Source organism: Heloderma suspectum, chromosome 3 (genome assembly GCF_057233095.1).
Source record: "Heloderma suspectum isolate Gila_16-S chromosome 3, 16-S_ref, whole genome shotgun sequence".
Classification (NCBI taxonomy): domain Eukaryota; kingdom Metazoa; phylum Chordata; class Lepidosauria; order Squamata; family Helodermatidae; genus Heloderma; species Heloderma suspectum.
The window spans coordinates 39,377,624-39,391,660 of NC_139460.1; the positions used below are offsets into that span (position 1 = coordinate 39,377,624).

At 44.2% G+C, this 14,037-nt stretch overlaps 2 protein-coding genes across 11 annotated transcripts in view; both read right to left on the bottom strand.

The window, feature by feature from the left end:
* N4BP2L1 (NEDD4 binding protein 2 like 1) overlaps positions 1-5,704 on the bottom strand; it is a 68,191-nt gene extending 62,487 nt beyond the window's left edge. For all 10 annotated transcript variants that reach the window (XM_084842995.1, XM_084842998.1, XM_084842993.1 and 7 more), the window contains exon 1: positions 5,523-5,704. In XM_084842995.1, coding sequence (XP_084699121.1) covers positions 5,523-5,671 — 149 coding nt within the window. In that variant the 5' untranslated portion in view covers positions 5,672-5,704. The remainder of the gene's footprint in view (positions 1-5,522) is intronic.
* Positions 5,705-7,521: 1,817 nt separating this feature from the next.
* The window catches only part of LOC146349582 (uncharacterized), a 30,184-nt gene continuing 23,668 nt past the window's right edge, over positions 7,522-14,037 (bottom strand). Inside the window, exons 8-11 of the mRNA XM_084842987.1 lie at positions 10,889-10,974; positions 10,608-10,653; positions 9,380-9,575; positions 7,522-7,709 (exon numbers count right to left, since the gene is read on the bottom strand). Coding sequence (XP_084699113.1) covers positions 9,472-9,575; positions 10,608-10,653; positions 10,889-10,974 — 236 coding nt within the window. The 3' untranslated portion in view covers positions 7,522-7,709; positions 9,380-9,471. The remainder of the gene's footprint in view (positions 7,710-9,379; positions 9,576-10,607; positions 10,654-10,888; positions 10,975-14,037) is intronic.

Here is a 14,037-nt window from a genome sequence, read left to right on the forward strand (position 1 = left end):
TCCTATTGTTCTGCTTAGGGATGGTGGAGAATTCTGCCTTGGATTTCAGTGAGGCCTCATGCACTGGCATTCAGCCCCCCGAAATCTGTGGCGGAACGGCCTGCCACAGATTTCAGTGAGGCCAAATGTACTGGCATTCGGCCCCCAGAAATCCGTGGTGGAATGGCCTGCCACCCCCCGCCCCCCAGCGGATTCCCCCCAGGACGAAGCTTACCTGGGGCGGATGTTCCGGACGGCGGTGGCTGCAGCAGTGGCGGCTGGTCTTTCGACCAGCTGCTGCGGCCACCATTTGCATCCTGGTCTTTGCCGTGATAGGCTACATAAGTATTTACGTAGCCTATCACAGCAAGCCAAGCAAAAAAAAAAACGGCGCACGCAAATGGCAGCGGCTACGGCGGCCGCCATTTGCGTTCCCTATTTTTCGCCATTTTAGCCTACGTAAATATTTACGTAAGCTATTATGGCGAAAAAAAGGGGAACGCAAATAGCGCTGACTACGCTATTTGCGTTCCCCTTTTTTTTGCCGTAATAGCCTATGTAAATATTTACGTAGGCTAAAACGGCAAAAATAGGGAACGCAAATGGTGGCTGCTCTAGCCGCTACGGCGGCCGTCATTTGCGTCTGCACCAGCCAGTCTGCGGCTGGAACTCCAGCTGCACATGGCCCTGGCCGGCTGCTCTGTGAAACCACCGCGGAGCGGAGCCGGCTGGGCAGGATTCCGGGGAGGAGGACCGGATCGCCTCCCCCCCGTCGAGGATTCCAGGGGGAGGGACGGAGCACCTCCCCCCCCACCGCAAATCAATCCGCTAACAGGTAAGTGACTTTTGTACATCCCTAGTGCTACACCAGGTAACTACTACATCAAAGCCAATACTAAAAGTAAAAAGCACAATAGATACAGAACCAAAAGTTCTTGCAGAAATACCAACACTTGTACAGTGTCTCTGGAAACTCTGCTACCATCCAGTAATCACAATGTTACTCACTGACCATGCCACCAGCTCAACATCCAAATAACCCCATGTTATTAGTACACACTTCCTTTCCACACTGAATGCACAACCAGGAAGCCAAAAGAACTATGCAATGCAATCTTATGCATTTCTACTCAGACACCCCACTGAGTTCAATGGGATATACTCCCAAGTAAGTGTATAGAATTGCAGTCTCATGCTCCTTCCCCTGGATAAGACATGATGGCACTACAGCAGACTTCCCAATTTGGTGCCCTCCAGTTTTTTTGGAATACAAGTCCCAGGATTCTTGACCATTAGCCATGCTGGCAGTGACTGATGGGAGTTGAAGTCCAGAACATCTGGAGGGCACCACATTGGGGAAGCCGGCACTACAGATAGGGAAGCCTGCATGGAGAGTCCACAGACTCCTTGGAAGATGAACTCATGCCATGGAAATAATGCACACACACATACGCGCACACATACAATATCCGTAACACCAGCATACCGCATATTTGTACTGCTGACCCTCTGAGAACCAGTGTTTTGCAGAGAAGACAGTCTTATGTAGTAAGACCAGCACTGGTGGTCAGAAACTGGTGGTCAGGACTTGCCATCATTAGTGCTCCCAGCTCTTCCCTTTTACTGCTGCCAGCTTCCTCTAGAGGAGAGATGTGGGAGCCAACTGTTAGACATCAAGCCTGGTGAGATCTTGCCACCAGCTAAACTGTATTTAGCCAGGCTGCTGTGGTCCCTTAGAGGGCAGTAAGACCAGCATTAGTAGTGTGGATTGTTTGTTCTTTTTGGTCTGTTAATTTAGATTTTGCTTAGCACTTGAATTTATTTTACATTTAAACTGCACTGAAATTTAATACTGAGTTTCTTTTACATTTTTGAATCATCTGATATCTGAACTTTTTACTGATGTTTTGTAACAAATTGTCCTTTCAAATATTATCTTTTGATAAGTTAGACCAGGTTTGCATGTAACGAGAAGCCATGGGGGAATTTCCCTGTGGGCTTCTTGTTGCGGCACCCATTTTGAATATTCAGGGTGTGGCAGGGGCATGTCATAGCTTGTTATGTGCGAACCTGGTGAGGGTGGGTTGTTGGGGTGGATGACAAGCCACCCACAACCCTAAAACAGCCCATGGGTTCTGGGTTGCTTGTTAACCACCCCAACAACCCACCCTCACTGGGTTTGCACATAACAAGAAGCGACAGCATGCCCCAAATATTCAAAATGGCAGCCACTGCCACAACGAGAAGCCCCATGAGGAAATCCACCCACAATGTTGTGATCCACTTTGTGGAGTTTACTGTAGAAAAGCAGCAATACAAATATAATTAAATAAATAAAGGATAAGGAAGAATGGTAACTATAACGGCAAGTTCAAAGAAAACAACACCGTGAGTTGCCCAGTAGCTTATTAGGAAATGTCAACATAATGGGAAACAGATTCGGGTTCAAGTCTCACTCTGGAGAGATGCACTTGCAACTTCCATAAGGCAAAGCCCAACTTTTAGGACTGTGGCTGGCAACTATAATTGTGGATGGGAAAAGGAGAATTGCAGCAGGACTGTAATCTGTGTCTCCCAGTTCACAGTGCAACATCCTAATCAGACAGCCACAGGAGCAGACAGAAGAAAGAGCCATCATGGGGTCTTTGTGGTCTCCCAGAGACCAAACTTATGACATGCTCCCCACAAGTCCTCTTGATCCCACCAAAGCCCCATATGGACTTCAGTGCTTAGGTACAATCATTGCGTGCAGAAGTGCCTCATACAGAGGTAAACAGGGCACAGCTGTCTGTGCATGCTGGGGCTTCTATGTGTGGAAGGGGAGGGTTAATTTGATCCACTCCAACAGAAGGAAATACTGTATACACCATGGGTGGGCAACCTGTGGCCCTCCAGATGTTTTGCCCTACAACTTCCATTAGCCCTAGCTAGCAGAGCCAATGGTGAGGGATGATGGAAGTTGTAGGCCAAAACATCTGAAGAGACCCAAGTTGCCCACTCTTGCTGTAAGCACTTGTTCTCTTACCTTAAATGTGATCATGTATAGTAAAGATATTTATCAGTTGATTTCACAGGGCTCAGTATTTGGCATATGTGAGGGTGGAACTACATATTCCATTTGTTCTGTGTGTCTGCAAAACCTAATTGCTTCTTCTCCAAGTTAAGCATCATTTCCAGTGAAGAGATGGGCAGGAAGAAAGTGCTTAACTCTTCCCCTTCAGTAGTGCCATCAGGACAGAAAGTCTGGGCAGAAATCCAAGGCCGTACTCATCAGAATGAGCAGGAAAGCCCCCAAATGCAGCAAGGCTGGCTTATCACATTTTGAAGTATGTGAAATAATATACGTTACCATCTAAAGAACACACACCTCCCCAAGAGGCCATTATGTCCAGAGTCTAAAATTATCCGACTGCGTTGATGCTTTCTTTACCCATCACTTTTCAGCCAACATGTTTTCAATATGATTAAGTGCTTATGATGAACTACGCACATGTTATGAGAGTGGGGTGAGATTTTGTACAGAACCTCTTCCTAAAACCAGTCACATGAAGAAAAGAAAAAAAAGAGCCTGTGCTCATGACAAACCATTTGCGTGATTGGTTTGCTGCAAGCATATTTTCAGAGCCAATAAAAATTTAAAATAAACTGTCTCCAAGCAGGTACAGGATTCATAACTGGTTAGGCCTCATCTGGAGTACTGTGTCCAGTTCTGGGCACCACACTTTAAGAAGGATGCAGACAAACTGGAGAGGGTTCAGAGGAGGGCAACAAAGATGATCAGGGGACTGGAAACAAAGCCCTATGAAGAGAGACTCAAAGAACTGGGCATGTTTAGCCTTGAGAAGAGAAGACTGAGGGGAGATATGATAGCACTCCTCAAGTACTTGAAAGGTTGTCACAGAGAAGAAGGCCAGGATCTCTTCTTGATCATCCCAGAGTGCAGGACACGGAATAATGGGCTCAAGTGACAGGAAGCCAGATTCCGGCTGAACTTCAGGAAAAACTTCCTGACTGTAAGAGCAATATGACAATGGAACCGATTACCTGGGGAGGTGGTGGGCTCTCCCACACTGGAGGCCTTCAAGACGAGGCTGGACAGCCATTTGTCAGGGATGCTCTGACTTGGATTCCTGCATTGAGCAGGGGGTTGGACTCGATGGCCTTGTAGGCCCCTTCCAACCCTACTACTATTCTATGATTAATAGGAACTGAAACTGATCTGTGTGCTTGTTGGAAATGAAACTGTATGCTTTTTAAAAGCAGCAGCAGAACAAGATCAGTGCTCAGAAACAAAAAATGGTAGCCATATCACAATTATATTTTAGTCCAGCTCAATTGACATGAAAGGATGCACAAGTTGCCAAACTTGCTTCAGGTACTGGTGTCCTATTTCATATTGTAGGATCTGAGGCTGCAATATGATTTGAAGTTTCAAAACTTCAAATGATTTGAAGTTTCTTTAACTTAAACTGGCTTAAAGAATGAGTAAATAGGTTCTACTACTTTACAGGTTTCTGGTGCTCAGCCCACCCACATCTCTGAATTAAAGATATGGGGCACCAAGAAGAAGAGAACACAGCAGGTAAGAGTTTTGCTTCCTCAAATTGGAGCCATTCTTTCCAGATCCATCCTGACAGAATGACGAGTGAGGGTGAAATAGAGAACCATTAAAAGCAAACAGAGTGTTTGTGCTTTCACTGCAATGCTTTCTGCTCCCAGCCCAAGTATCCTAGTTGAGGTATCCAAGTATCCTAGCTGACAGGGCAGAACCAAGCCAAACTGAAGCCCCATAACGATAGAGACATTCTTGATGTCTCATGCCCAAAGAACAGGAAACAACAAGAAGACACACATTTATTAGTCCCATCATGTTTAAATTTTATGTTTTATGTTGGCAGTAACAGAAATGAAATGGAGGACTGAGAACAAATGAAAGAATAAAACCACTGTCGCAGATTAGAAAATTGATTAGCTTCTGGACAGGGGCAACTGTGAAGCCATCCCAACCCACCACTCTCCAAATTATGTTCTTGCTTTCCTGATCTACTTTGAAGTCCTCTTTTAACCACCTACCATTAACAGCACCAACTTCTTCCAGCAGTGCTCCTGTTCCTTGACAGCTAAGCGACAGCTAAAAATTCAACAGATTCAGCTTTTACCCCGATATAGTGATACAGTGATATGGAAATACATCTATTTAATAATTACCAACTAAAGGCACAGCAGCCCTGCTAGAAAAAGAAACGACACCCTCGCCCCCCTCTTATGGTCCCTTTCCACTAATTTGACGCAGGGCCTCACGGAGAACCTATTCTGAATGTCAGGACTTAATCCTAGGACACGCAAATCAATAAAGATCCTCTGAACATGTCCAGAGTTCCACTCTCCGCACGACTGAGCAAACGATCAGCCCCTACGTTTCTCCCTCTGGGGTAAAACATCCAGGCTACCCAAGCTCGATTTCCTCACAGCCCCATCTCCTACTGAAAGAACCAGCACCGAAGAAGGTCTCCTATAAAAGGAGTCACTACCGCCTAGCGTACCTGGCCAGAGTACTTTTCCCGGAACCGGGCAGCCCTCGGAGCAAGTAGAGGCTTTTGCTGAAGCGGCGCCTGCGCGGGGGGCGCCTGGGTTGGACACGGGCCTGCTGGAGGCTCAGGCCTCCGAAAGCGCGGACCAGACCGTCCTCCATAACGGAGCCGCCGCCGCCGCCGCCGCCCGCAGTGAGCCACAGAGTGTTTACACTGCTCTCGCCTCGTGACTGGGGCGGGCGGAGGCGGCTTCCTCCGCCCCCCAAAGCCGGTAGCAGCCTGCAGGGGCAAAGGGGAGATAGTCTCGTTCTCCTCCTTCGTGCAGAAGTGCTCTGAGGAAGCCGCTGCCGGGGCGCAGTGAGGAAGGGCGGAGCGGGCCGCGGTGCACCTGAGGCTGGGTTCAGTCAGCCCCGGAAAATGCGGTGCCGGAAAGGCGGATATATTTGCATGGCCTAGCAGGAGGCCCCGCTGGGCCGCCTTCTGTTTTCCCTCCGCCTTCGATTATGCAAAATGCCCCAGAGGCCTCCGCAAGGCCGTGCTCCCTTCCGCGCCGTGGGTGTTCAGTTACACTGGGTGTAGTGGGGCTTACTCCCATGTATGTGGGAAGAGGGCTGTAATCTTAAGCGCCTTCCCCTGCAGCATGGACCTCCCTAGATCGGCGGCTGGCAAGGGACATATTTCCTGCAGCCCGCTTCCCCTAAGGGGCAGGAAGAGTAACTCTCCTGAAGGCCAGGGCCTATTCACATCACTTCTATCCTGAGCGGGTGTTTTCGCTTTCCTCAGTACTGATGTGCGCTGCCCGCACAGGCTGGTGCAATTGTTAATGTGACCTGGTAGCCAATGCTTAACTCAGCTGTGAGGTTTTGCCACTAACAATCCACTCCTACCCGTTTAACTCAAAACTGTGCCCCATCTAGTTCAGCAGGACATGCTCCCAAGTACGTATAGGATTGCAGCCCAAGCCAAGCTGACATTAAAGTCCTTGGTCATACATGAAGGAGAACGCCAAAAGAACCACTTTAGAACCAGGCATTAATGGACATGGGAAAGCTTGAGAGAAAAGCGCTAGCTAGTTTCATGAAGTTGACCCTAGTCTAGAAAAAAGCAGTCAGGCTATTAAGTGCTGAACAATATCCCATTTATGTAGGGAAACTACTTGCATATTTGTAAAGTCTGTCTTCCCTTGGACAACTATTGACATCCCTCAGTAAATTAACTTAGAAAGGCTAGGATGATTGTGGTATTGCCAATTAATGTTGTAAAAAATCACGCTGCTTGTTTTGCAAACATTTCAGTTTCCGTTGAAGTATCACAACCAAACTTTGCATATCATTGCCTTTGACCCAACTGTTTACATTTTTCTCTCTGTACCCCATGTCAGCTGAGGATAACACTGGGCCGGTAGCCTAGGGGGGCCTGCCCCCCTAAATTTTCTCCGCCCCCCCTTTTTTTTTTTTACAAACGATTAAAAACAGTTTACAATTTTATCCTTAAAAAGCCTGCAAACCAGATGAACAGCCCCCCTGCTTGTTTGATGCTTCTCCATAACTTTTTGGCTGGCTACAGGCCTGGATAACACTTCATGCATTTGATGAAGTACACTCTGGTCCACAGAAGCTTATTCCACAATAAATTCGTTAATCTTTAAAGACGCTGTTGGTTTTGCTGCAACTGATTAACACAGCTACCCCTCTGAAAGTTGACATCTTCTATGACTCAGTTGGGGGAGGGAGGTGATTTTGACTGGGAAAATGACTAACACAGAAGTGTTAAGAATTCATATCCCTTCTGTTCAAAATTGTACCTATGTGGTATGTAATTTACCCATAAGGCAGCAATCCTATGCACTGTAAGCTTCACTGAACAAAGTGGGAGTCACTGCCTACTAAATATACAACAGATAAGGTTGCAAAGTTCTGTTTGTGCATGCACATAGTTTTCTTGTTTCTTTCCTTGTTGCGGGAGTCTTTTTAGCAGATAAATTCCATCTCGAAGCAACAATCACAAAACATTCTTCAAAGTTTAATTTTATTTCATAACAAAATTCAAAGGCTACATGGATGAAAAGCAGCAGCGTAAGTAGGTCATGGATTCAACAACCTTTATAGTTTGACTTTCCCCTCATTCTTGTCGTTTGCATTTACTGTAGCTGGCTGTTAACTAGAGTCCATCCATAGCGAAGCCAAAATTGAGCAAATTCTGTAATACAGAAGAAAACAAATCTAGTGAACTGTCAGACCAAAATGTTAAGCCTTTTGATGCCAATTAAAGCTTTGTAAGTGTGACATGCACTCAGAATATAATATGCACATGCATAACTACAATGTTTGAAATTAGCTAGGATGGCCACTCTGCTTTTTGTGGGCCTTTTGAATGGCTCTTTTGGTTGGGAGAGAATGCTTTTGGTTTGCCAACTGGCAAGCATTGCTTCTCTACACAGATTTTTTTCCCTTCTGAACATTGTATATTATTATTGCATTATTATTATTTATATAGTACTACTGGTGTGCATAGTGCTTTACAAAGTGTAAGATCACTGCCCCAAGGACCTTACAATCTAAAATTCAACTTAAGAAAAAGGGAGGGAAATGGAGGCAGGATAAACAGGAAAGCCATGTGACATATGTGCTTAGGTTTAGTTACAGGCTAAGTACAGCATAGGGAGTTATGCCAAAAGCTTCATGGAAAAGAAGGGTTCAAAGGGAGAATCTGAAGAGAAGTAACATCATACAGGTGTTCCAGGCAGCAGTTCCAAACATAAAGGGCAGCAAGAGGAAAAGGGTGAAGTCTTTTGTGGGAGCAGGAGACCTTCTGATGGACGGGCAAAGGTCATGGGCATGGATGAATTGGGATATACAAGAGGAAAGATAGTGGGAGGCAAGGCCATGGAGGGCTTTAAAGGTAAGGACAATGAACCTGTGCAGGATCTGAGAGAAGCCAGGAAGCCCGTGGAGGGAGTTAAGGGGCATTATGAGATCAGAACAATGAGAGGTGAATGATTCTGGCAGCAGAATGCCACACAGATGCAAGGGGACCAGGGTGAGACAAGGAAAACCCAGAGGGCAGAAGATTATAGTAGGTGAGAGATGACCAGGGCATGAACAAGAATTTCTGCTGAGGGCACAGATAGGAAGGACAGTGTGTTACAGTGAAGGACAGTAAAGTTGTAAAGGGAGAAGTGACATGACTTGACTACAGACTGAATATGGGGAACAAAGGAGAGAGAGGACTCGGGCTATGTGCTTGTTCAACAGGGTGGTAAGATGCCAGAGAATTTTCACTTGGACTATATATCATTACGCCACCATAAGCAACTATGGCTTCTCAAAATGTGTGGTGTTTTGTTACTGCCAGCTATCACCACAGCCCATATTTTAAAATTAACATTAATCTGCTCAAGTGTAGTAAAACTCACTTTTCATTCTTCTTATAGTATTCTATAGATCTACAGCTGGACCAGCAAATCTAAGCATATTTGCCATATTCATGTTCAATAATTGTAGGAAAAAGGGATAGAAGCCTTGTGCTCTCTCTTTTAACAATATGTTGTAATGTGCAAAGCAGCTCCCAGATAAATCAAGCAACTGCTAAAAGTTAGGTACCATCAATAATATCAAATCCGTTTTAATGTGGACAAGCATGGATGGCGACATGTAAGTAAAGTAAATAGTAAAGCATTTTCCCTGCCAATTCTCATACCAATCCAAATTTTCTTTCTCAAGAGCTTGAGAAGGGTGGGAGAGAGAAGAATAGATGCAGCTATATATCCAGTCTATGGAGACTTATATGCAGAAATGTTCAACCAGACTAGAGTTAACCAGACTATCATAACATAGGGAGGAAATAGATTCCATGTTTAGCATTGTTACCTTTCTGCACAAAACGTTGATACTTATTTTTTAGACAAAAATTCAGGATAGGCCACCACTGTTGCTTGGATAAGGTATCTGAAAACAATTTATCAAAGCAATGATGTTTCTTCCATTTGCATTTGTGGGTTTACTTCAGAAGATTCTTGTCTCTCTTGACCATCTTTATTTGAATCATCTAGAGCAGCTGCACCAGCTACAAAGAAAGAGACAACATAAGCAACCTACAGTAGGGTCTTACATGGCCTTGCTTATGTGTTGGTCAGGGTCCTCCTCCTCAAGGAGTAGGGCAGTATTTCTGGTTCCCAGCTCCCATCATTAGCCTATTATTGCATACAATCCTGGCTGATTACATATTGCTGCAATATCTTCCCTTTATTCCTACACAGTAGAGACCCTCATCCAGCTTTCCAGGACAGCTCCATGTGTCCCTGTGCTCCCTACTCTGCCAAAGATAAATAACATCTAAGCCTGGGTTGGGGTTAGTTACATTGTGGTTATCTAGCCTAATACAGCAAAAGCTCAGCCTATGCGATAATGCCGTCAGTGATGGGATCTGTGGGGCAAAGCATTTTTAGAAAGGTACGGTTGATCCATATCTCAAGTTTGATGGGTCTTTTGCTATAAATATACAATTGTAGCAGTTTACTCACAAGTCGCCCCATTGACCTTAATAAATCTTAGCTGTGCACCTGGGCTGTGGGACATCTCTCCTGAAGATTTGCTGCCTTTCATATAGTGTGTGTGTGTATTCACATACACATAATGCAAACACACAACCTCCACCTGCAATATGCAGCTGCTAGCCAGAAGAGAAATATATTTACACTATGTTCCTGTACTATAATCAACAGATGAAGGATAGGCCTATAGTGATGCCTCATGTGAGCAGGATATCCGAACATTGCTACTAACAACTTTCAATAGATAATTTATCTGCTACCTAGAAATAAATGATTGTTGTCTGGAGGTGAGAATAAATGGAATTTTTCAAGATTAACAGAACAAACCAGGAGATTTTTCAGTTTTATACTCCACATCAAAAGAGCAGTCAAAGTAAAATGCTCTCCTTATATTCCAGTCATCTCACTAGAAACAAAATCTAGGCAAATATCTGAACATATAAAGACTCCAAAAATACATGAAGAACATTTTGCAGTTGGTGATAATTAAGTACTCTTTGAAATTATTATTTTTGCTCCATTAGGAAGTAAGAAATTGTACTCACCAAGCAAGGAACTGTCTTCTTTCAATATATTATTTCTCTGTTTCTTCTAAAATAAAATTAAAGGTGAATTTTTTATGTATATCCTCTGTTTCTTTCAGCCACACAAAAATATAACTCTCTTTTTTCTAGAAGAAGATAGCCTTCCCGACAGAAGGAACTAGTAGTGCATATTTCTTCACTACTTATATCAATTTTGTCCAATGGCTGTGGAGCAACTATCATGTTTTAAATTATTAAGGACAATCTGTGTGGCAAGGCAAATAGAGAACTAACATTCATACCTCCACAGATGTCTTCCACTGTAAATAGATCTCCTTTGATGTTGCCCAATCGAGGGGAACTACATAATCGTCTGGTAGTAAAGTGTCTACAAAAAAAGATTTTCCACAAAGTGGTTATTTTACTGACTCACTGTGAAGAACACATGATTCTGACAACAATCTATACTTTAAATTTAGTAAGTGTGACAATCATTTGATTGCAGCTAGAAGTAGCCTGAGGAGTATGCTGGTAATTTAACTGTAAACACTAGAATTAGCACCAAACCTGAACATGCAATATAAAACAGATATTCTAGGTTCACACATGCATATGTGTCACTTTGATTTCTCATAATTTGGTAACTCATACTTGGTGACTGGCTCCCAAATGTACACACTGACTCCATTAAAAAAAATATATTTGAGAGGTTATATTGGGAAATCTGAAAATATTAAGCTAGAACATTAATAGTTCATTCACACGTGCATTTATCACTTGATGTCATAATAATTAATGTATGAACATACCATTATGGATAACAGAAACGTTTGGAGTATCTGCATATATGGAAATGTACTATACAGGGCAGAAAAGGGGTAGGTGTTGCAGTAAAGTTGCTATCTAAACAGAATCTATATGGGCAAAATCTGTTATTGCATTTGAACATATGGAACTGTCTTAGACCAATGCACACCCTTGGTCCATTTAGCAGCAACTTTCCAAGATGCAGAGGTCGTTCTGAGCACCTGCTTCCTGATATACTTTTTGGGTAGAGATGCCAGGGACTGAACCTGGGACCTTCTGCATTCAATGCCTGAATTAGTCCTTTCATTTTTTATACAAAATACAATTAGCATACTAAATTCAACAGCAATGGCTACTAGTTTAGACGGTTTTAATCAAAGACAAAATCATAAGAGGATAGATTTGTCAAAAGCTAGTAGCCATGATAACTGGATGGAATCTTCATGTCTAGAGGCAATATACCTCCCAAGTTCCTGGGAAAGGCAGTTTGTGAGATTCACAATGACATCTGGGTGACTCTTGGACTAGATGGGCTTTTGGTCTGATCCAGCAAGCAGCTCTTCTGGTACGGATGGGGCAAAAGTTACTGTTGATATTGCACTGTTGGTTTGCTGCAGATAGCCTCATCTCAGACGGGAGGAGCAGCAAAACAAACATGCCCCCATGCAGTTGTCTGAACAGGCTCCTACTACCAAATCCATCTTAATTTGGAGCTGAGCTCCTGCTTTGCTCTGGAGCACTAAACTCAGCAGCAGGCAATAAAATGGTGGCTGTCTGCTGACAGGTCTGGTGCTCTGGAGCATATTGGGAAATCACTTCCTACTTCAAATGCTGCCGCTGCTGCCAGGACTAGGTAAGCTGTACTCATTGAGCAGGGGATAGTGCAAGTAACCAAGGGAGGCAGCTAAGTGGCAGCACCAGGCAGGGCCTGGGCTCAGGGCTCCTTGCCCATTGCCACTCCCCACCCCACCCCGCAATGAACTGCAGCTTCCCGTGTTCTGGCAGTGGCAACGTTTTAAAGCAGGAATGGGCTTGTGACCCTCCAGACGTTTTGGCCTACAACCCCCATGATCCTTCACCACTGGCTATGCTGGCTAGGGCTAATGGGGGTTGTAGGCCAAAACATCTGGAGGGCCACAAGTTGCCCACCCCATCTTTTTGAAATATAAGTTGAGCCATTTTAAATGGCTAAAGTGCAATGCCTGATGTGACGTCACATTCCGCATTGCATTTGTGGAGATTAGAAATAGCAGTTGCCTGCCACCATTGCTACCAGAACCAGGTATATTGTGCTAGTTGAGCAGGGGGAAGCAGTGGTGGCAGACACAGATGCACAAACAATGTGGGGTGGGGTGGATTGGCTAACTGGGGGTAGTGGTCTGTGCTCGCCCGCCTTGCGTGATAGCATGGCTTGGGCCAGTCCTGATGTTTTCCATGCCATTAGAGGGAGAAACACTAACAGATTAAGATTGTGCTTAAGATTGTGTGTGTATACACACGCATAGTTTGATTTATCTGAAGTATCCTGTGAAGTAAATACTGAAAACAGTAGCTAGATCTGCTGGGTGATAAATATTTTGTCTCAGATTAACATTCCATCTGATAGTAGGGAGTGGTAAATGCTTCCAAAGGTATAAAGAGACTGGGGATAACTGAATCCTTTATTGTGCTGAGGTTTAAAACAGAATTTTGTAAGCATAACTAAGGTGGCTTAGAGTATATGGGAAGTGGGGGGCCTAGGAAATTTGTAACTGCATTCAGCTATGAAGCAAAGTGAGCAGAGCAGACCTGCTGCAATAAATTAGTATATTTTCGGGTCTTCTTGATGTTTGATATATGAATCAAATATACAAGAACACAATATAATTTTTCTTGCTGCAATATACACTGACATTTTACTTCTATTTAAGAGCAAAATATAGGAAAACAGAGTAGATAAAGCATAAATACTGTAGCGGAATATATGGCTTATTACAATGGCTCCAAACTTGGTTTTGCAGTGCTTACGCCTGTCATATGCCGGATGACTAAGACTGCCTGATGCAGGGGTGGAGAAACTTTTTCAGCCCAAGGGCTGAATTCCATTTGCGTTCCAGAGGTGGGTGGACCGGAAGGCAAAGGCAAAAGGAGTGGGGCCAAAAATATAAAACATACCAGCATATTGTTGCTTAAAGCTCTTACTGCCGGTAACGAAGGCATTTCAACCTTTTAGAAGAGGGAAAAATTGCACAAAAGGTAGGAAACCACCAAATGATCAGTGGTTGGAGGAGAGTGGGGCCAGTGGAAGGGAGCGGGGCCATCTCGGAAATCTTGGGGGCTGGATTGGGACCCAAGGCGGGCTGAATTTGGCCCCCACGCTTGAGGTTCTCCAACACTGGCTGTGTGACTTTGTAGCAGGCAACAACCTCACACAATGGGGTGGCCCTTTTGTGGTCCTTAATTAGCTATTTCTAGCACATGAAGGGCCCCAACTAAGAGGTTTATTGCCAATAACTATCTGGCAGAAAAAAATGTCTCAGAAGACTCCTACTGCATGTTGCACACCAACCTTACTAAACAGTTTAAACGGAATTTTTATAATTAACAAAGTACCTGTAAAGAAATAATGTAATACTTAAAAATGCCAAGCTTTCAAGCTTAGCTA